Raw genomic sequence first — 23,726 nt, forward strand, 5'->3', positions numbered from 1 at the left:
AGATTCACTCGTGTTGCCTTTAAAAACACATTTATTTTGCTTGAAATAAATTTATATTCCTATGAGATAACACAGTTAAAGCAATCAATGCTTTGATCAGATTATTAGTTTTATTTTTAAAAAGATGTTTAGTGAATTCTCTTTTTAAAAATGTAAAATTGTAAATGAGACGAGAATAACTTCCTGTACAGTATCTGTTAAAATAATTTGATTGGAAAATAATCACCATGTTTTGGAGCCAAAAGTTTAAAACACTGATTCCTTACTACTATCAGAATCAGGGTCAAGGTTAGTCACGGCACTTAAACTGCTCATCTTTAGTAGCTATCTGGAAGGCATCTGGAAACAAGAGACAAGAGTTCTTAAGACAGTAGGAAATACAGTGCCCTTGTATCATTCTGTAACTTCATAACACAAGTGGGAGGGGTGCTCAAATACAAATACCTGAAAACAGTAGAGCTTCCCCATTTTTCTTCCGCAATCAAGGTGTATGGTAAGAAATAGAAAGTCCTGAATTGCAAGTTTCAAAGCCTTGCACAGAATTTCCAAGGCTTTTTTTTTTGCTATTTCCTTCGATACTGACCAGTGAATTACATTGTAGGGGAACACAGATGACTGAGAGCTGAAAACAGTAGAAAATCAACTCTTTCTGAAGCAGCTAAATGCAAGCATTATACAGAATCTAAACAGCAAACACGAGGAAATCTGCAGATGCTGGAAATTCAAACAACAACACACACAAAATGCTGGTAGAACACAGCAGGCCAGGCAGCATCTATAGGGAGAAGCGCTGTCGATGTTTCGGGCCGAGACCCTTCGTCAGGACTAACCGAAAGGAAAGAGAGTAAGAGATTTGAAAATAGTGGGGGGAGGGGGAAATGCGAAATGATAGGAGAAGACCGGAGGGGGTGGGGTGGGATGAAGTTAAGAGCTGGAAAGGTGATTGGTGAAAGTGATACAGAGCTGGAGAAGGAAAAGGATCATGGGACGGGAGTCCTCAGGAGAAAGAAAGGGGAGGGGGGAGCACCAGAGGGAGATGGAGAACAGGCAAACAACTAAATATGTCAGGGATAGGGTAAGAAGGGGAGGAGGGGCATTACCGGAAGTTAGAGAAGTCAATGTTCATGCCATCAGGTTGGAGGCTACCCAGCTGGTATATAAGGTGTTGTTCCTCCAACCTGAGTTTGGATTCATTTTGACAATAGAGGAGGCCATGGATAGACATATCAGAATGGGAATGGGACGTGGAATTAAAATGTGTGGCCACTGGGAGATCCTGCTTTTTCTGGCGGACCGAGCGTAGGTGTTCAGTGATACAGAATCTGCCAAATTGTCTTGTACAGTTCAACAACACAAGGATTAGTGAACAGTATACTGTTACAAGATCAAGCAAACACTTGGAACAAAAGTAAAACACAGACATCTTACATTTTGTCACATTTTAATGCCATTGGAGAAAAATAATTCTCCCAGTGACACCATAAGTTTTCTCTGGGTGCTCCCACATCCCAAAGTTGTGCAAATTGGTAAATTAGCAGACGACTACAAATTGCCCCAGTAGAATCTGGGATGTGTTTACTGGATTGCAAGTAGAATACAATAAGCTAAATTCAAATTATTTTAAAATCGGGTGCCTGATAGTCCACACACACTCAGTAGGTTATAGGGCATTTTTCTGTACAGCATTTCTCTATCCTGCTTAATTTTCAATTGATGTGTATATACCAATTAAATTTATCCACAAAGGATGTGTACCATTTTAACTTAAAAACTCCTTATACTGAAAAAGAATCTTGTGCTTTCTCGGTGTATATGTTGAATAAGCTCTTCACTGGCTTCCAGCCAGGTACAGGTATCCATTTTAAATGACATTTCGATGACAAAACTCACGTTTGTCAGGGACCATTCCTAGGTATGTCTAGTCAGTGGTATCACTTGTTCCTCCTGATTGGTTAGTCCTCATCCAATCAGGTTTCCACTGTCCCACTTTGCAACTTATGCAGATCTAAGATAACCTGGGCCTCAGGACAGCTGGCATTTACAGGATTCCATGTGAATGCAAAGCAGCATATATCGGCCAGACGGGGCACATGGTGGAAACCCGCATCAAGGACCACAGGAGATGTATCTGGAGAAATTAGTGGTAGTAAAACAGTGCACTCGCAATGTCCATAGTATTGACTTCGATGGCACACACCAATGGGTTCTGGACTGCCAGGTAAAGTAAGCCATTAAAATAAAACTAGAGAAAAAGAATTTTAATAAAGCCAAAGGACCCCTTCAAGTAAGAACTTGAATATGGCTGTAAACAAGGTGGGATACCGGAAATTGATGGGGTAAATACACCACCAGATTAGACATACCTAGGCATCATCCCTGATGACTGCAGAGTTTGTCATCGAAACATCAGTTAAAAGTGATACCTGTACCCACCAGGAAGCCCAAGAGTTTATTTCACTGCTCATCATCAAAATGCACTTGGTCAAAGTACACAATGGACCATGAACAGAAAACATTATCCTGCTTTGCTCTGAATTGGAAAATAAAAACCATTTGTAGATATTGGCACCACTAGTAAGAGACTTTTACATTCTAACCCTTGGCACCTCAAAGTTGCAAACAGTCTGTTATTTTAACCCATATTACAGAGATACTAAGTATCAATCACCAAGTCTGTAACTAAGAGGAGTGTAAAAATCAGAGCATGGCACAAATGAACCACTTTCATATTGGCTGAATAAATCATAAAATTTTAAAATTAAATGCATTCTCGTACAAAAACAAATACAGTGGACTCCGGTTAATTGGGCCAACGGTTAACAAGGGCAGCCACCATTTAGGGCAACTCTCAAAGAACAAAAACTAATCCCTTTAATTATTTGAAACACCATGTTGTTTAATTGAGATAGGAGACTGTTTGTGAATAGCTTCTAAACTAGCATCAGTCACGTGCACCTGAGGCCATTAGACACTGCACCATACTCAGCACAAACAGTTTTTAAATAGAGTCAGTTGGGCGTGTTTATGTTCAAAAAGCAGTGACATTGTCACTGATAATTGGCAAGAAATAAGCACTAAGACAACTTAAAACTGTTTTTCTCACTGCAGTTCCAAGCAGTGAGGCTTGAGATGCTAGAAATGCCTGTAAGTGTAGAAACATTTTCATTACTTCAAGTTAGGAATGAGAAAGAATTTGAAAGTATCAACAAATAGTGGCTTCCCTTATCAACAAAGAATAAAAATGAAGATCTGGAGGATGGAATTATCAAAGGCATTGTACGAAGGCAGCCCATTATCTGCATGAGGTATCTGTACTAATTTTGTTCATTTACAGTCAATCAAAAGAACATGGCAGTGTGCACCAGATGAATTGCTCCACTGATAATTATAGGAACTGATACAATTTCATCATACTGTAGTAGTATAGGTAGTGTTCTAATTTGTTCTATATTTCACTTCAATAGATACTGTTAAATGGTAGTTTGCCTTTTGTTTAATACTTTAACTATTTCTATGAATCTTCGGCTAACTGGGGCAGCCACATAATTGGACCATAAAGCACTGGTCTTAATATGTCCTAATTAATCAAAATCCACTGTATATAGAAAAGGAATTCAATTTCTGATTGCAAGTCTATTGTCAACAAAATGAGTTTACAGACTTATATGGATCAATATATCTTTCAATGTAAATGTAAACTTTGCTGCCAAAGTGAGATAAAGGATTATGAACATGTTATGAAAACTTTGCATATCAAATTATACAATTTAAAGTTATTTCTAGATCTCAACCTGTCAAAATAATCTCATTAGCAAGAGAAAGAATCCTTGTAATAATTGAGAATATAAGAATTTATTCTCAGTATTACCACATTTGCAAATTCTAAAGTTATGTTTTGTGGTTGAAACTCGAAATATATAAAGCATATATTCATAAATACACAGAGCATATATTGTCAGCAAGACAAACAAGAGTAGCCCACTTAATGACCCATTTTGACAAGTAATGAAGTTCCTCTTTTCCTAAAAGTTTAAATGAACCAACACTGAGCAAGTATTTCTCAAGGTGAAAAAGTATTTGGTGAATGGATGCGGTAACATAGTCTCAAACTCATGAATTTACATTGTTCATACTAATTTTGTAATTAAAAAGCACGTCAAAAATGTATTCATTACTTGAGCTTTTTTTTTAAAAAAATGGAGGTGGTTACAAAATCGGTTTAACATCGATTTAACATTTTTTACTGAGTTAAGTATTGTATGTAATTAGTTTTGCTACAACAAGTGTATGGGACATTGGAAAAAAGTTGAATTTCCCCATGGGGATGAATAAAGTATCTATCTATCTATCTAAAATGTCACTATTTAAAATAGAGCTTACTTACAAATGAATAGAAAGTGTTGTGCTGTGGCGACCCACTTCCCAGCACACTCGAACTGGCTTACAAAGCGGCACGCGCCGGGATTGAGGCAGGTCCCAAAGAGGGCGCCAAGCCTGCTTCACCAGCAAGGGGAAAAGCCCGCGTGCGGGACGGGACTGCGAATATGTGACTATGGCATTCCCACCTGGGGAGGGCGGGATCAGGAAGGCTTTAAAGCGAGGCCGCGAAGTTTGAATAAACCTCTTTTGTAACTGCAGCTCACCGACTCCGTGTCATTATTGCAGCGCTGCGTATAGCACACCACTACAATTGGTGACCCTGACGGCCCAAACACTATTTGGACTGGAGATGAACGACGCCGCATCTGTTCATGCAGTTTTGTTAAAACCGCCAAGCTTCTGGACGCTGCGACCTCACCTATGGTTCCAGCAAGCAGAAGCCCAATTCCACATTCGGCAGATAACCTCGGATGCCACACGTTACTACTACGTGGTGAGCTCCCTCGACCAGGAGACAGCCGCCCAGGTTGAGGAGTTCATACAATCGCCCCCAGAGGACGGCAAATACACAGAATTCAAAGCCTTGCTCATAAGGACTTTCGGACTCTCACGGCGTGAGCGAGCTGCCCGCTTACTGCACCTGGATGGTTTGGGGGACAGGCCACCGTCAGCTTTGATGAACGAGATGCTGTCCCTGGCCGGAGGTCATAAGCCCTGCCTCATGTTTGAGCAGGCATTCCTGGAGCAGCTGCCCGAGGACATATGCCTGCTGCTGTCCGACCCGGATTTCAGTGACCGCCGGAAGGTGGCGGCCCGGGCGGACTTGCTGTGGAAAGCCAAGGAGAGTGGGGCGTCCATCGCACAGATCACCAGGACACGCTCCCGGCAGCAAACCAGACCAGGCCCTGCTGCAGAGCCCGCTAACCCCAGAGGCAGGGGAGAGGCGACCAACCAACAATGGTGCTTCTACCACCAGCGGTGGGGCGCAGAAGCCCGCCGCTGTAGCCCGCCCTGCAAGTTCCCAGGAAACGCCAGGGCCAGCCGCCGCTGATGGCTACGGTGGCTGGCCATCAGGATAGCCTCCTGTATGTCTGGGACAAGCAGTCGGGACGCCGCTTTTTGGTCGACACCGGAGCCGAGATCAGCGTCTTACCTCCGATGAGTTACAACACCCGCAACAGAGAATAGGGTCCCACCCTGAGGGCCACGAACGGCAGTACAGTAAGGACCTACGGCACCCATACGGTGCAGCTACAGTTCGGCTCCAGCCGGTTCACGTGGGACTTCACATTGGCCGCCGTAGTCCAACCGCTCCTGGGAGCGGATTTTTTGCGAGCTCACAGCCTACTGGTCGACCTGCCCAGGAAGAGACTGGTCCGCGCTGAGACCTTTCAAACGTTCTCCCTGGGTGAAGCCCAGTTGCCGGCCCCACACCTAGACTCCATCACGCTGTCCGACAATGACTTCACCAGATTCCTGGCGGATTTCCCATCGGTTCTGGCACCGCAGTTCACGGCAGCCATGCCCAGACTCGGCATACAGCACCACATCCCGACACAAGGACCACCCCTCCACACCCGTGTTCGAAGGCTTCCCCCGAACAAGCTCCGGCTGGCGAAGGAGGAGTTCAAGAGAATGGAGGAATTGGGGATCATACGGCAGTCCGACAGCCCACGGGCCTCCCCACTGCACATGGTGCCCAAAGCAACAGGGGGCTGGAGACCATGCGGCGACTACTGCAGGCTGAACGAGGCTACAACACCGGACCGCTACCCTGTGCCAGCACGGATCTTCTCCAAGGTAGACCTCGTCTGGGGATACCATCAAATCCCGATGCATCCGGACTACGTCCCCAAAACGGCACTCATCACCCCTTTCGGCCTTTTCGAGTTCCTCCGCATGCCATTCGGCCTAAAGAATGCCGCACAGACGTTTCAGCGGTTAATGGACGCGGTGGGACGCGACCTGGACTTCGCTTTCATCTATTTGAACGACATCCTCATAGCGAGCAGCAGTCGTCAGGAGCATCTGTCCCACCTCCGTCAACTCTACGCCCGACTGAGTGAATACGGCATGACAATCAACCCGGCCAAATGCCAGTTCAGGCTCGACACCATCGACTTCCTGGGCCACAGGATTACTAAAGACGGGGCAACCCCTCTGCCCGCCAAGGTAGACGCGGTCCGCCATTTCCCCCGACCCAACACAATCAAAGGCCTTCAGGAATTCGTGGGTATGGTGAATTCCTACCACCGCTTCCTCCGTTCAGCTGCCAGAATCATGCGCCCCCTGTTTGCCCTGATGAGGACGAGCAGGCAGACGAGGAGAACCCTAGTTACAGGACTGCAGTCTCCAGTTTGCAGCTCCAGGACCTCCCCGTAGGCCCAGGAGAGAGGACCCTACTCTGTGACGTCACCACCGGCCAACCCCGCCCCGTCATTCCGGTTAAGTTCGTTTTTGTACGACGGGGCGGACATTGGGCACCGCTACAGCGACCCTACGAGGGGCCGCTTACGGTGATCAGAAACAACGGGTCCACATTCGTGCTGGACATTGGGGGGGAAAGAGGAGGTTTTCACGTTGTACCGACACAAACCGGCCCATGTGGACTTGGCGCAGCCGGTCGAGATTCAGGCACCGTGGCACAGAGGCAGACCTCCCAAACAGAGTCCGACCCAGACAGTGGACATTGGGGGGGTGGGGTTATGTGGCGACCCACTTCCCAGCGCACTCGAACCGGCTCACAAAGCGGCGCGCACCGGCATTGAGGCAGGTCCCAAAGAGGGCGCCAAGCCTGCTTCACCAGCAAGGGGAAAAGCCCGCGCGCGGGACGGGACTGTGAATACGCATTCCTGCCCGGGGAGGGTGGGATCAGGAAGGCTTTAAAGCGAGGCCGCAAAGTTTGAATAAACCTCTTTTGTAACTGCAGCTCACCGACTCCGTGTCGTTATTGCAGCGCTGCATGTAGCACACCGCTACAGTGCTATGGTTTAATTAGCACAGTACCAATTCCTTGTTCATATGACGTAAAAAAAATTTGCAAATTTAAAAAGGAATAACGTGTTGCTTTGCTATCTGCTAATCATATTTTAGTTGCAACAGAAAAAAACTGAATCAAATTAATAAAAACATGACCACTCTGGGAGTCACTGGAGTCCAGTACTTCAGATTTTCTGATTTCTTTGGAAAATGAATTCTATACTGATATTGACTTGCATTAAATAATTATGGCAAACTTGTGCTCATAACCAAAAGCAGCAAAATTAACCATTACTTATAATCCAAACATCAGTTTTTCAATTTTAAATATACCATCTTGACATCTCCACCACAAAATGTTCCTTCACAAAGATACAGAATTCTATTAAGCTATATCCATTGACAACAAATAAAGTGCAAATTTCAAAATTGAAGTTTACAAAAGACCTACCCATGCAAGCGTTGAGAAAGAGCCAGTCTGATCTTTTCATTCTGTTCTTTATTTGCTTGAGTCTTTTAAAATCTACTTCCAAATCTCCTTTACTGCAAACAGCTCCAGGTGCTAGCTCAATCCTTTGAAAGTCCATTTTCATCTCAGTTTCAAGTTTTGGTACAGGAGGAGACCTCCTTTGGCTATTACCACTGCTGCCACTGCTCCTCCATCGAGCCCTGTCCTGCTCATTTATTAGTGATGAAGCCTCCTCTGCTTCTGCAAATTCAATTGCTTCCAAATTGTTAGGCCTCGGATAGTCACAGACTGCACACTTCCGAGACTTCGGGCAGTTCTCATATGTGCAAGCTGCACAAATCCAATGCTGTGCTTTTGTATTTAGTCTGTTTCTGTCATTGTATTCTTCACAAGGGTCCTGAGAAGCCTGAACTGGTCTTGAAATACAACCAGATGATTGAGGGGAGTCCGCAGGACTTCTGGTCCGACGCTGAGACAAACACTGAGTGCATCTAATTGCTCTTGGCCAATTCAAGTAAGTACACATGTGACATGACCACTTGCTTGCACTCTCTGAATTGTATGATTTAATTCTTGGTCTAGCACTAGAGTCTGGACAAATCAGCGGGCTGCTGCTACTCTCTATACCTGTGGTATCCCAATCTTGATTCAGATCACTTGAGCTGCCTCTGATTGAATCTTCAGTTATTATGGTGCTATTGGGTCTCGGTGCACGACACATAGTGCATTTGATTGCAGATGGCCAGTTTTCGTACGTGCAGTATTCGCAGGCCCACTTTATTCCATATTCAGTCATCGTTGCCTACACCTCGCATCAGTTTCCTTTGCAAGACTGGAGGCTGCAAAATTTAAAATTAACTATTGTCATTAAAACAGACATCTTCCCCAACCATCCCACTGAGCAAACATTATTACACAGAATTTTTAAAATGAATTGCAAGATGAGAAACAATTGTACAAAGAAACTTTACAGTTAAGACATGCTCAGATCACAACTCCCATTCCCCTTCTACTCATGCTAGATTGTAAAATCTACAAAATAGTTATTTATAACTTATTATTTTAATGAAATAAGTGATTCCCTATTTCAAATAATGCAAGCCTGTACAGTGAGGGAACTAGCTCATTATTTCTACAGTTTGGACATGAATATTTGGATAGAACTTTAGTATAAAGTATTGTCCACTGGCAATACTTATTGTATTATTTAAAACATTATTTTTTGGCAACTCACAAAAAAAGTGTTAGAGGAACCCAGGTCAGGCAGCATCTTGGAAATAGATGCAGTCAATGTTTTGGGCTGGGACCCTTCTTCAGGACAGGTCTCACAGTTTTTCCACAACTCTCAACCATCTAAACATTGCCAATTCATTACACCAAAACCACAGAACACATCTTTATTATTACAAAACTAGAAATTATACCTGACATGCAAAGTTGGCTACTTTTGACCATTTAAAAAAATGTACTTATGCAAACTAGTTTTCAAATACAGACATGCTACATCATTCCAAGTAGAAAATGGTACAAGGCAGGTGGGCTCAAAATTCAGCTGTTCAGTAACATACTGTAAAAATTCAACAAAAGCAATCTGCTGCTAGTAATTCAGAAACTGAAGTACATGAGAGCATAATATTTCTAAGATGTAGTTCACACTCAAAATGTTCATGTTCCAAAAAAAATTTGAAGACCAACTTTAAACATGAGCGATGCTTTAGTTGCTAGAAATCTAACACACACAAAGTACTGGGAGGTAATCAGATCAGGTACAGATTAACTTTTCTGAATCTGCAGAAAATATCAAAATTTCTGATCGATTTCTACAAATCTGTCCTAAGCTTGACCAAGATGCAAGCTTACTGAAATTATTCCTTTTACCAGAAAGGAAAAGTGATGCTAGACATTTGGATTTCTATGTGTAAATGTCTATATAAATTAGAAACTTGAAAAACAAATTAGTAGACAATACAATGCAAAAGACAAAACTGAACAGTGTGGATTCCTCAAACACTGATAACAAGTAAAGTGACTATTGTTTCTGAAAACAGCCTGGCCTTTTTCAACAAGAGATCTCAAATGCTATTTGTACATTACTATGTGCACTGTTTCTAAACAAACTGCATATTGTGTGATTAAATACATTTAATTAGTAGAAATACTACTAGATCAAAACATTGAAGGAATATGTCAAAAATTTTACACTAATTACATTGCTATATTAAAATTATTGGGCAATGAGTAATGACAATAATAGATATAAATGCAAATCAAGTAATTCCAAATTGAGAGCAACATATTGTAACACTCGCAGTTCAGCTGATATGCATTAACTTAACTGCAGCACTGGATTTAGGAGCAGATTAGGGGCTGGCACGGCAAGTAGAATGATTTATTGTAATATAATGTAACAAACGTTATAAATAAACACTGAAGATGTACATACTATTCTAGCATTTCTAAACAATGGCCTCAAACTGTAAAAGCAGCTGAACAAGACTGCAATGTTCCGCAAAACGTCTACAAATGCTTTTTTTTTGTTGATCCTATAGTCTTCAAACACTAGGCAATTCATTCGAGGGATGCAAACCTTAATGAACGTGACATCTGATCTAGAGCAAATGCAATTGGCAAAAGAACAAGTTGAAAAAAGTATGCCAAAATGGGATGCGTTCTGTGACGCAGCTCAACTCTTAAAAACGTTCATAATTATGGATAGTCACATGTTGTATAGCATATTTTATGGATACAGAAGAATGATTAGCAATAACTCATCTAAATACAAATAGCGAAACAGGGATTTGACGATCATAACCGAAATCACACATCAACCACAAACTTTTCAAAACTTGAAAACAAAACCTTAAACACAAAAGTAGATCTAGCTAGAACCTGTCCGCACAACGTGTCCATTTAATTTAGTTGCTAAAAGTGTCGGGCTCCGTCCTATACTCCCTGAACTTCAACAGCATCAGATTTAAGCAGGTATGACCTCACTCTGCCCCTCGCCGAGATCAGTTTCTGTCACATCGCGCAGGGTACTTAAATAGCGCGATTGAGCTCCGGATTTCACTTTTCGCTACTGATTGACCAGCAGTTACCTAATTCCAGTTCTCGGGCACCAGCCTCGCATTCAGCTGCGCTGGGACTGCACTTCCACGCCGCCGCCGCTGCATACTTAGGTTAGGGTCAGAAGGGGGCTGCACACAACAAACAGACCTTCTCCCCGCGCACTCTCGCTCTCTTTCGTCTCTCCACCGCCGCCTCAGCCGCTGCCGCCGTTCCAGTCGATCCGCTCCCCACACATCCCCCTCCCCAACCCCACTGCCCCCGCCGCCGCTCTTTTCCTTACATGGTGGCTGGGTCAAACAAAAACCCCGCTCACAGCCATCGCTCCGTCCGACCGGCGACCTCCGGCTTCCACCTGCTCCCCCCACCCCCCCAACCTCCTTATTTTTTTATGTCATTTTTTTCCCCCTCGCTCCTCCGTTCGGCTCTAATGGCGACGGCAAAGACAACATAAGACAAAGTTTGCTGGGATATTTAAAACGTCACACCGCACCTCACGCTCACATGCTTCTCTGATTGGACCTTGCTCCTTCTCAGGCGGAAGACCAATCGGAAAAGCCGTCCTTGCTGTTTTGGGATGGACGTCACCTCAAGTAACCAGGCTCTGACGACGAGGCGTAAACAAAATGAGAGGTCGGGGAGTACAGGCTGTCGATCACGTGACGTTCACTCTCACGGATTTTGATTGGCTTACGATTACATCACACAGTTTGGTCTCGTAGAATGCATCTCAGCTGATGAAAGTCTGTGCGCACTAATAGTGAGAAAGTTTGTAGAACTTTAGCCGGGCTGACTCATCATAACGCCTTTTGACTTGAAGGATCTTTAAAATCTAACCAGCATCGCACGGAGCATCATTTCAACGGATCCGTTCCGATCATATCGGTTTGGTTATTGACCCGATACGGGAATAGTGGAAATCATATAACTTGGAAGTTTAAATTTAGTTTTATAATTATTTCAACAACGGTATTTACTTTCAGCAGCATTTTAAAAAATCGGTCTGAACAGCAAAACAAAAATCTACAGATACTTGAAATCTGAAATCTGAAACCATACATGTGCTAATATTAAACACGAGATTCTGCAGATGCTGGAAATCTAGAGTTCTATACATGTATATGGTTGAATGACAATTAAACTTGAACCTGAACTATAAAATGCTGGAAATACTCCTTGGGTCAGGCAGTATACATGAAGAGAAGTTAAAATTTCGAGTCGATGCGTCGGGCGAATCTCGGCTAAAGGGAACGAAGCGAGACTGATTGACGCAAGTGTTGGTGGTAAAGGCTTGTTAATCGCAGCTGATCTGTCTCGAGAAGATATAAACAGAAGTAATTGAATAAGAACAGATGAGAGTGAAACACAGCCGATGTACAAATGCTACAGGGTTGAAACTCCAAAGTAAAATAGTTACCATGTCATCTGAAAAGGCCGATTATCTGGAAGTGTTGAATTTGAGTTCTGAGGGTTGCAATGTGCTATTTCAAAAGATATATCAGCGATTCAAGAACAGCTTCTTCCCCTTGCCATCTGATTTCTGAATTAGCATTGAAACCATGAACACTACCTCGCTACTTTTTATTATTGTTTTTGCACTATTTAATTTAACTATTATATATATAGTTACGGCTAATTCATTTTAAATATATATCATGTATTGTACTACTGCCGCAAAGTTAACTTTTCATGACATATGCCGGTGATATTAAACCTGATTCTGATTCTTTCTTAGGCTCATATTAGACTTAGTTTAAATAGTGTAAGAAGCCAAAGACAAAAGATAACAATAGAAAATAAATGTGACAGGCGAATGTAAACTCAGGACCCACTTGCAGCCTAGAGGGTTTTTGAAAAGTAGTCACCAAAGCTGGGGTGTAGAGGTGAAGACTGAGCTTAAACCAGGGGTTTACAGAGTGAAAAATTCCTCTCTAGTGGTGAAAGGAGAGGGAAGGGAAAAATGTTGACAGTAGTACAAACTACATAGATTCCACATTTGTTGAATGTGGATTTTGGAGTGAAGGACAAGAAAGGGAAATCTGCACCTGTTCTGCATGTAAATAAAGAGTGTGAGAGCAGAAGTGTAATAGACAGCTGTGTTGTGAGCCCTGCCAACTATGCTGGATGGAGAAAGTGGTTAAAAAGGAATAAATCATGAAATTATTGCTGTGGAATGTTAGTAGAATACACAAAATAGAGCTAAAGAAACAGGGAGAATAGAATGGAAATCTTATCAGAAGTAGGGTGGGTAGGAGACTTTAGGTTTGTAATGGGTATTGATTGTTCTCATAACCGTGAGATGGAGATAAAGCAGTTAAGAAAAGGAAGAGTGAGATATGGACAATGTGAAACTGAGTTCATAGAAAGGAGGCTGGTTTCTGTGATTTACTGTTGTGTCCACAACTCTCTGCAGTTTATTACAGTCACATGTACTCCGGGTGCCATACCAAGTTGCTATGAATCCAGACAGAATATGGTTAATTGATAAAAATTGGTAAGAGTCAATAGAGACTTGCCAAATTTCATTAGCCTCCTGAAGTAGAGGCGTTGGTGAATTTTCTTAGTCATGGCATCGTAGTTGGACTAGGACAGGTGATGTTCAGACCTAGGAACTTGAAGTTCTCAACATCAACAGGAGCACTTGCACCACCTCCCTTTTTTGAAGTCAATAATCCACTCTTTTGTTGACATTACCAGATGGGTTGTTGCCATGACATCATGTCGCTAATCTCTCTTTATCTCCTTCCTGTACACTGCCTAATCACTATTTGAGATGCGGCCCATTACAGTGGTATCATCTACAAACCTGCAGATCAAAGATTCCCAAGGATTATGTCATGGATGGCCCTGGGTTGGGAACCTCTGCTGTAGCTGGAGTTCGAGAAGAATCTGGCTACGCAATCACAAATGTACAGGGAGTTGGGCCCTAGGACGCAACGTTGTGAAGCACCAGTGTTTAGAGTAATCACGGTGGAGGTGTTGCTGCCTATCCTTGCTGATTGTAATCCATTGGACAGAAAGTCAAGAACCCAGTTGCAGAGGAAGGCATCAACTCCCAAGGTCTGAAGTTCGGTCATGAACTGTAATGAACTAAGTGCGCTTGAATTATATCCCAGAAGTACTTAATTGTTTTTGCAAAGCACTTTATGATATCCTAAGGGATGATGTGATCTATAGAAACCAGATGCAGAAGTGAAATGGAAATGGATTAATTGCATTGATGTACCCAAAGTCATTTATACCTGATGTTTATGTAATTGATACTGTTTCATCAATTTGACACCGAACCAATGGAAATATTAACTCTCATACGTCATTGTGATTAGGAGCGTTAAGAACGATTATTTCTAAGTCATCTGTCATCAGATAGATAACTTATCAAGTGATATTGCTGAAATTGTAGTCTTTTTCTGTTTATTTACATAATGGAGATGTTTTAAACCTCCTCAAAAGCCAATAGGCTGGATTCAGCTCACTGCCTGGACTAACACCCCTGCATTCTTACCTGTAATATCCTGGTACAGATATGCAGGTACAGTCATCCTTGTCTCATGATCCTAGAGTCAGGTAGCAAAGGTGCAACTCACTTTCAGCTAATATACTGTTGAGACTTGCTTTGAGAATACACTTGACAGACTTTTAAAGAAAACGGAGTGGGAATGCTCCCTTCTTCCCACACTATCAAACTCTGTAAGGTTTTATAATAAATTTTAAATCCCTCTGAAATGCAGGGATATTATAAAACCTTAAAAAATGTTTATATAATTAAATATTTAAATTATTTTAAACATTAAAACATCAATAAGCAATGAAAAATTTTCAAAACATTATAAGTAAATATTAAACTTACCCTTATCTTAATCTTCAGATCAGTAAATCTCATTCAAACATATGGATCTTAATCCTACATCAGGTCTGACAGTTGTAGGATTGCAGAGGCATAATGCCCTGGCAAAGATGCATTAGCATCTGCCACTCCACTTGTGGTAGATTTATGGCAGACCTGTATAGATCTGGAACTTGTTTATCAATGAATTTCTAAGTGGCATTAGTTATATTCAGAGTCACCAGCTACAGCCAGCTTGACCTGGCCTATTACTTAAAGTACATTTTCCTAATCTTGTCATCCACTCTTTTTATTAATGTTGCAGTCCTTCCTAAACCAATGAATTATTGTGATATTTCAAAGTAAGGCCACGTTTAGCCAGCAAGTACTCTCAAGGAAGAGCCAAGGACGGATAGACATCCAGTACAAGACCACAGATTTTCCAGTTATCTTGACTAAACAGCCTCCCACACCACCTTCTATATAGAAAAGCCTTCAAATGGTTCACTTCTAACTCTTTCTAGATCTCTCTATTGCCTTCTCAGAGGAGATGTAAGCTGCAAACATTCATGACAAATCTATAGACTCCAAGAGCAATCTGAACTATACGGTCACATCCTGCCCTCTGAAAGGTCTGCCTTTTATTGTACTAGTTCCTTGATCTGTCATATTTGTTCAAAGTATTTGATATTCTACACAGGTGCCTCTGAAATGCCATTCTTATTCCTGAACTGTGGCATCACCTTCACCTTAACAGACAGAGTGATTTACGAAAATTCATCTATTTCCCATTCCTCTGCTCTCACCTTCTCTTGGATAGAGCATGAATAGAATTCTCCTGGTCTTCACCTTCAGCCCTACCAGCCTCTGCATTCAACAGATCATTCTTTGGAATTTCTGTTGACTCCAACAAGTTTCCCATGCTAGGTACATTCCTTTCCCCTTTCAGATTCAAGATCGTTTTATGTCATTACTGTACCAGTACACAAGTGTAAAGAACAAAATAATTGTTATGCTCCAATACAGCATAAAAACACAAACACAATAAATATAAATACATACGATAGCTTATATACTGTATATAGATTGTTTATATGTCTATAAAGTGACAATAGGCACAGGTGTGTCTGTACATAAGATGACTGACAGGAAATGACAAAGTAGTGGTGGTTGGGGGTGTGCAAGTAGGTGGAGGCGTTGATAACCTTATTGTTTGGCAAAAGTAACAGTTTTTGAGTCTGGTGGGTCCTGGTGTAGATGCTACATAGCCTCCTTCCTGATGGGAGTGGGACAAACAGTCCATGGGCAGGGTGGGTGGGATTCTTCATGATATTACTGGCCCTTATCTGGCACCTTTCTGTATACGTGTCCTTGGTGGTGGGTAGGCTGGTGCCAGTGATGCGTTGGGCAGTTTTGATGACCCATTGTAGAGCCTTCCTATCCACCACGGTACAGTTTCCATACCATGCAGTGATGCCGCTTGTTCGGATGCTCACTACTGCAAGTATGATGTAGTATGTAGAATGATGCAAGTATGGATGTGCATAGTCTAGCCCTCTTCAGCCTCCTTACAATCAAGTGGAGGCTTCCCTGATTGAATATGATGGGACAATGAGAGGTTGTGCTGTCAATGTAACGAGGGGTGTAAGTGGTGCAAGATCATCTCTTTTGTTTTGTTGACATTGAGGAAGAGGTTATTAGCCTGGCACCATGCCTCGAGCTCCTCAAACTTCATTACAAAGAAACGGTTCAAAATTCCTTGGGTCACTCTTCTATTGCCACCAAACACTCCCCAAATAGGACAATTTCCATGCAACCGCAGGCAATTGTTCTTTCACCTCTTCACACCTCACCATACAAAGACCAAAGGAATTCACTTGCACTTCTTCCAATCTAGTATATTGCATTCGGTGTTGACAATGAGTTCTGTTCTGCACTGGAAAAGCAAATACAGACTAGAAAATTTCTTTGCAAAGCACCTGGCTTTTGTCTGCTAGAATGACTGTGAATTTACAATTGCTTGGCTCTTTAATTCACCATCTCATTCCCACTATGCTCCCTGGCACAGATACTGTGTGATATGCTGGTAATTGCTGCACTTCTTAATTTTTATTTGATATTTACATTAAAAGAAAGATAGATGGGAAAAGGGTTGGTCCATACAAGGACAAAGAAGGGAATCTGTATCAGGAGCCAGTGGAAGTGGGCAAGGTCCTAAATGAGTACACTGTATTGGACTCACCAAAGAACATAGATAGATGATGGTGAAATCATGGATGGGTTATTTTGCCATACTCTGCCAGAGCCTCAGCAACCATTTTTATCCCCCCAAGTGGTTGTCTTGGAGGAAAGATTCTGTCAGTGGTCCCCCACGTCCTTCCCACAGCGCAGTTGTGTTTTTTTAAAAAATGAGACCGAGTTGCGAGCTCAACACTCAACCCAACACAGATGGAAGGCGTGCCCGGAACTCGGGAACCTTCGCTCTGGAGTCCGGCGCTGATGTCACTGTGCCACCAGTCGGCAGTTCTGTTGATACTCTGTCAATATTAAGGAGGAGGTGTTGGGTTTCTTGAAAAACATTAAAGTGGATAAATCTCCAAAATTTGATGCAATCTATCCCAAGATACTGAGGAGGCAAGGAAGGAACTGCTGGAGCCTTAACTGAGCTACTCTGTCACAGGTGAGCTTCTGAAAGACTGGACAAAAGCCAATGTCTTTTCTCTTCATTTAAGAAGGTAATAGTGACAAACCAAGAAATTATAGGCCAGTGAGCCTATACTTTTTTCACATCCTACCTCCTGTGCTAGGGAAATTCTTAAGACAGGATTTAGTCAAATTTGGAGAAGTATAGACATATCAGAGAAAGTCAGTAGGCATTGTGTGGACAAAGTCCTGCTCACAAATTTGATTCAGTTTTTAGGGAAGTGATGAAGATGATTGACAAAAGGTAGGGCAGTGGATGTTGTCTACTTGAACTTGACTAAAGCATTTGACATGATCATTTATGGAAGGCGAGTCAAGAAGATTAAGTCACTCAAGGTCCATGAGGAATTTGTCACATGAATACAAAATTAGCTTGGTCATAGAAGACAGAGGATAGTGGTGAAGGGCTGTTAGTTAGACTGTGACCAGTGGTGTTTTTCAAGGATCAATGCCGGATCCTTTATTGTTTGTGATATAAGCTCAACCAATGTTCTAGATGAAAATGTAGGTGGTCTGATTGGTAAGTTTGCAGATGTGATAAATAAGAAATCGGTGGAATTGTGGATAGTGAGGAAGATTGCCAAAGGATAGAGATTAATCTGGAAAAGATGGCATTCCATTTTCGGGCAAATGCAAGAGGAAAGTGTACAGTAAATGGCAGAACTCTTACATTCTGGCATTGGACTGATGGATCTTAGGCTGCAAGTTCATAGCTCCCTAAATGTGGCAACACAAGTAGATAGAGTGGTAAAGAAAACATACTGCATGCTTACCTTCTTCAAATGGGGTATGAAGATGCAGTTCTGGTCACCACATTGTCGGCTTTGGAAAAGGTGCAGAAATGATTCACCAGGATGCTGCTTAGATTGGAGAGTACTACATATGAAGAGAAGTTGGACAAACTTGGATTTTTTTTTCCCCACTGGAGTGTCAGATGCTAAGAAACAATCTGATGGAAATATAAAACTTTGAGACATAGTCAGGGTAGATAGAGTTCATTTCTGGGATGGAAATGTCAAATGGTAGAGGATATTGGTTTTAGATGAGAGAGGAAAATTTTAAAGTGCTTTGTAAGGCACGCATTTTTAAACAAGAGTGGTATGTACCTTGAAACTACTATCAAGGGAGTTGGTGGAAGCAAACACAATGATCATATTTAATAGGTATTTAGACATACTGTAAGTATGCACAGCCAGAGAATAGAGGGATGCAGACTTTCTGCAAGCATTAGGGGCACTTACATGGTGGGTTGAAGGGCCTGTACCTGTGCTCCACTGTACTGTCTTCTATTTCTGACTTCCAGCATCTGCAGTTTTGTCTATTTTCTTAAATAGATTAATTTATTGTGGTCAGTACAAGTTTAATAATATGTGAATAATGAGCTAACCTGATTATCTTCAGAGATTTAAACAATACCAAAGGGAAAACATGTAATATTTCAAGATTCATTTATTATCAAAGAATGTATAAATTATGCAACCTTGAAATTTCCTTGCTCACAGATAGCCACAAAGCAAGAAACCTAAAAGAACCCAGTTAAAGAAAAAAAATGAATAGAAGTAAAAATAAAAGACCAACACCCAATATGCAAGAAAAAAATTGCAAACAATCGAAGTGAAAAACAGCATTCCAAACCAAAATTGTGTTCTCAGATCTGAACTTCAGAGCAACTTGGAGAAAGCCTGAAGTTCCACTTATCAGTTCAACACATCAGCAGACAGTCTTCACAGCTTCAGCATCACGGAGATGACCATTGCAGAGAACGAGCAAAATCAGCTCTGTCCTGACCGACACCCTGCCTTTGTGGTCTATCTGGGCCAATGTTTAAACTGACCCAACAACAGAACAGCGAAAGGTTCCGCGTCCTGGAGATAGGAGTGACTATCACGGAGAGTGAGCAAAATCAGCTCCCACTTCCAATCTGGGCTGCAATTTAAATGGTCTGAAGAGTACATTTTACCTTGCACTAGGACCCAGGCTCCAGCACAGACCACACTCCAGGCCCAGATTTTGCTGTTCGGCCTGAAGCCACTCTCAAGCTCTGCAAATCAGCATGGCGCCCAGAGCAATCCAACCTTGCTTTCCTCAGAAATCTATACTTTTCAACCTAATTAAAACAATGAAATCAGTTATGTTCCTACTATTCCTTAAAGCTTGATGTGATACTTAACAGAAGTTTATCTTGTCTTTATTGCCTTCCATTAATTACTATATCAATGCCTTTGAATAAGAACTCATTTGATCTGTTTCTTCAATGTTACAACATACATCCAACAGTAAAGTTCTATCTCCCTTTGAAACAGGCCTTGTGTTTTATTTGTTTCACTGCTCACACTACCAGTTGCTACATGAATGCTCAGTTTTTAAATTTATACAGTACTCTAGTCATAGGGTTACAAAAATGCCTCAAGCACTCCAATGGACACTGCATACTCTCTAATTTACAAAGATGCAGGCAGATGTGTTACAGAGCAAAAACTTCTCACCTAGAATTACAGAGGTCTCCTTGCCCATCTGCTCTCCTCTATGCAAATTAACACTTTGGGCTGAAGGGCATTGCCAAACAATAATGGTTTATGTCTAATGTAATTTCTCAAATCACCAACAATGGTATATTCCAAGGAGTCTGCAGATTGCTGATCTCATCCAATAGTGATAAACTTAGATTCCTTCTATATCATTCCCTGTTGCCATCCTGGTCTCAAGTTGCAGAGATTCTTGCAGCAGGCTCCCAGTCTATGACAGTCCATGAGTTGGCATTGATATTACACCTTCAGGACGATCTTTTTCCCCAACCCTCATGATGGAGCTGCGAGGGAAAAAAAAGCTAGTTTGAAGAATTGGGAGCTGAGTATCTGTATGATTTGACTGATGTAAACGACCTTATGTTAGATAATCTTTACTTCAATGCTTGATGTGTTCCTTTTAGAGAGTATGCTGATATCAGTTAATCTCTCATATATGAAAATGTTAAAGGTTCTTCAGCTGTTGGTGGTACCATGAGATATCTCACATACGCTTACCAAGTTTCAGCTCTGTACCTAAAAATCACAGTCATTAAGAACGTATTTCCACTTTATTTGTGATGAAGTTGGTGTTCTGTCAATAGTTTGCCAGAGGAGGCTTCTGAAATATTAAGTATGCTCTCTCAATGAATTTCAGTTGTTGAAAGAAACTGTTGATTCCTCTCATCTGTGAGGTTCACAACGAGTTTTGCATGGTACTGAGTTGCAGGGATAAAAAGTGAAGTTCTGAAATGAAGCTATCCAGATGGTCTCTTACAATGATCTTTCTTTGATAAAATCAAAGTGAGCACCATGCAATTTCTGTTGCAGAATATTTCTCTTTTCTCTAAATTTTTCACAATCTTGGCATCCGAATTTGTCTGGGATTTAAAAATAGAAAATGCTTGAGAAAAAACTGAAGGTGAGGCAGAATCTATATAGAGAGAAACAGTTCATATCAATTACCTTTTATCAGACCAAGGAAAAGTTAGATTCCTTGAAATTGCAAGGAATAGAACAGAAAGACCAAGAAAGATTGGAAAATACAAAAGGTAGTTAGTGCCAGCTGAGTTAAGGGAGTGAAGGCTTGTTAATCCTCTGTGATTTTCTCATTTTCACTTTCAAAAAGATCTGGATAACGTTATCTTGACTCATCTAGCTTGAAAACATCTACATCAGAGTCTCCTGACCCCTCACTTAATGGTATTAGATCATGACATAAAAAAGGTTAGAATCTACTTAGATTCCATCACTTCTGGATCCTTTGTCACTGCTCATTTTTAATGGTCACTCACTCCTTCAAAAAAAAAAAAACCATAAACACTATCTCTTAGTCATGCAGTCATCCAGCCTTGGAAGTTTTCGTGTTTAATTGTTTTACAACATTGAATCAGCATATTTAACTTGGCTCGTTCTGACACTGATCAACAGAAAAAGACCCTCTCGTGTCACAGTGAAAACAAATCCCTACAAAGTGATCTAAATAATTACAAATATAAAACAAAATAATTGATTGTACAAGTATTCACCCCATTCAAGTCAATATTTAGTCGATGCACCTTTGGCAGCAATTGCAGCCTTGAGTCTTTGTCAATAAGTCTCCATCAGCTTTGCACATCTGGACACATCAATTTTTCCTCATTCTTCTTTACAAAGCTGCTCAAGCTCTGCCAGATTGCATGGGGATCATGAGTGAACAGCCTTTTCAAGTCCACCACAAATTCTCAATTGGATTGAGGTCTGGACTCTGGCTTGGCCACTCGACAGTAACTTTGTTGTTTCTAAGCCATTCCCATGTAGCTTTGGCTTTATACTTGTAGCCGCTGACTTGCTGGAAAAACATCTTCCAAGTCGCAGTTTTCTTCCAGACTGCATCAGGTTTTCCTCCCGAACTTCCCTGCAATTTGCTACTTTCACAAACCTTCCAAGACCTGCTGCAGTGAAGCATCCCACAACACTATGCAGCCACCACCATGCTTCACTGCAGGGTGAATGTATTTATGATGGTGTGTGGTGTTTAGTCTAATGGCCAAAAAGCTCAATTTTGGTTTCATCAGACCATAGAACCCTCTTCCAGCTGACTTCAGAGTCTCCCATGTGCCTTGTGGCGAACTCTAGCTGAGATTTCATGAGGTTTATTTGAACATTGGCTTTCTCTTTGCCACTCTCCCATGAAGCTGTGACTGGTGGAACATCCAGGCAACAGTTGTTGTAGGCACAGTCCCACCCATCTCAGTTGCTGAAGCTTGTAATTCCTCCAGAGTTGTCATAGGTCACTTGGTGGCCTCCCTCACTGGTCCTCTTCTTGCATGGTCACTCAGTTTTTGAGGACAGCCTACTCAAGGCAGATTTACCCCTGTGCAATATTATTTCCATTTCTTGATGATTGACTCAATTGTACTCCAAGGGATATACAGCGACTTAGAAATTTTCTTTTGTCCATCTCCTGAGTTGCTCGAAGAGTTCTTTTGTCTTCAGGGTTTAGTTTTTGCCAGGAAACTGAATCACCAGCAGTTGGACCTTCCAGATTCAGATATATTTTTACTACAATCAGTTGAACACCATGACTCTCAGATCTCCATTTAATTACGTGACTTCTAAAACCAATTGGTTGCACCAGTGATGATTTGGTTTGTCATATTAAAGGGAGTAAATACTTATGCAATAAATTATTTTCTGTTTTATGTTTGTACCTGAGATCACTTTGCACAGATGTTTTCACTTTTTACATGGAAGATGGAATTGAGAGATACAAAACTCCACATCTTTTGAGTCACTGTAAAATCTGAAATTGAGAAATTGCTGAAAATACTCAGCAAGTTAGAAAATAAGTGCTAAGTAAAATTTACAGTTCAATAACCTTTCATCAGAATTGGGGGGGGGGGGGGGAAGACATGAGGATGCTGAAAATTTGGAGCAACAAGCTAAATGAAGGAACTTGGTGATCAGGCAACATCCCCAAAGCATCTCTGGCACTGGCATACCCACCATCAAGGATATTTACACATAAAGATGCCAGAAAAGAACAAGTAAAATCATAAACAGTGAAAATGTATGAGCATGTAACAGAACCCACTGCATTATCTTCAATGGACAATGGGCCAAGGTCAATAGATTTGCACACAATTAAATGACACACAATGGATGAAAAAACAGCATTTCCCTGACCCTGAGTATTTTTCATCTTTTATTGCTTCAGATTCCAACATCTGCAGTCTTTGCATTTTTATGAATATGTCTTCTGTTACCTGCTTTCAAAAGATATCACTTCAAAAGAAATCCTGGGCTCCTCAACACAAGAGGTTCTGCAGATGCTGGCAATCTTGAGAGACACATACAAAATGCTGGAGAAACTTAGCAAGCCAGGTAGCATCTATGGAAGGAATAAACAATTGATGCTTGGGGCTGAGACCTATCATCAGGGCTCAAACTGGCTAAACAGTGAATCATAAAGAACTTGCAAAAAGCAGAAATGTTTTATTATGTAACTGTTGAACTATTATACAAAATATCTGAATATTGAAACATGAACATAAATTTACAATCAAGTGGGAATATTTTTGACATATCTTACATTTTCACTTACTCATATAAATAAACTGATAGAAACAAGCTTAAACATGGGGTTCCCAATCAACTACAACTATTGGTGAGGAGTTCATATACTTTTAATTGACTCTGTTGGAAAAGATGCAAGCAGTAGAAAAGACAGCAATGCCACTACAGGTTACCCAAATCCATCATCAACCCAACATTTATTTCTGCACTAACGCTAAAGAAGCCGAACACTTCCATGTTG

At 41.5% G+C, this 23,726-nt stretch overlaps 1 protein-coding gene across 3 annotated transcripts in view; it reads right to left on the reverse strand.

Annotated features, from left to right (window-relative positions):
- The window catches only part of LOC140715431 (ubiquitin thioesterase ZRANB1), a 71,749-nt gene extending 60,414 nt beyond the window's left edge, over positions 1-11,335 (reverse strand). Inside the window, exons 1-2 of one of the 3 annotated variants that reach the window (XM_073027612.1) lie at positions 11,178-11,335; positions 7,811-8,667 (exon numbers count right to left, since the gene is read on the reverse strand). In XM_073027612.1, the coding sequence (XP_072883713.1) occupies positions 7,811-8,624 (814 nt within the window). In that variant the 5' untranslated portion in view covers positions 8,625-8,667; positions 11,178-11,335. Of the gene's footprint in view, positions 1-7,810; positions 8,668-10,926; positions 11,142-11,177 lie in introns of those variants that run through there. The other 2 variants (XM_073027611.1, XM_073027613.1) reach the window with 2 other exon arrangements.
- Between the last annotated feature and the right edge of the window lie 12,391 nt (positions 11,336-23,726).

The sequence above is a fragment of the Hemitrygon akajei genome, chromosome 23 (assembly GCF_048418815.1).
Source record: "Hemitrygon akajei chromosome 23, sHemAka1.3, whole genome shotgun sequence".
Classification (NCBI taxonomy): Eukaryota; Metazoa; Chordata; class Chondrichthyes; order Myliobatiformes; family Dasyatidae; genus Hemitrygon; species Hemitrygon akajei.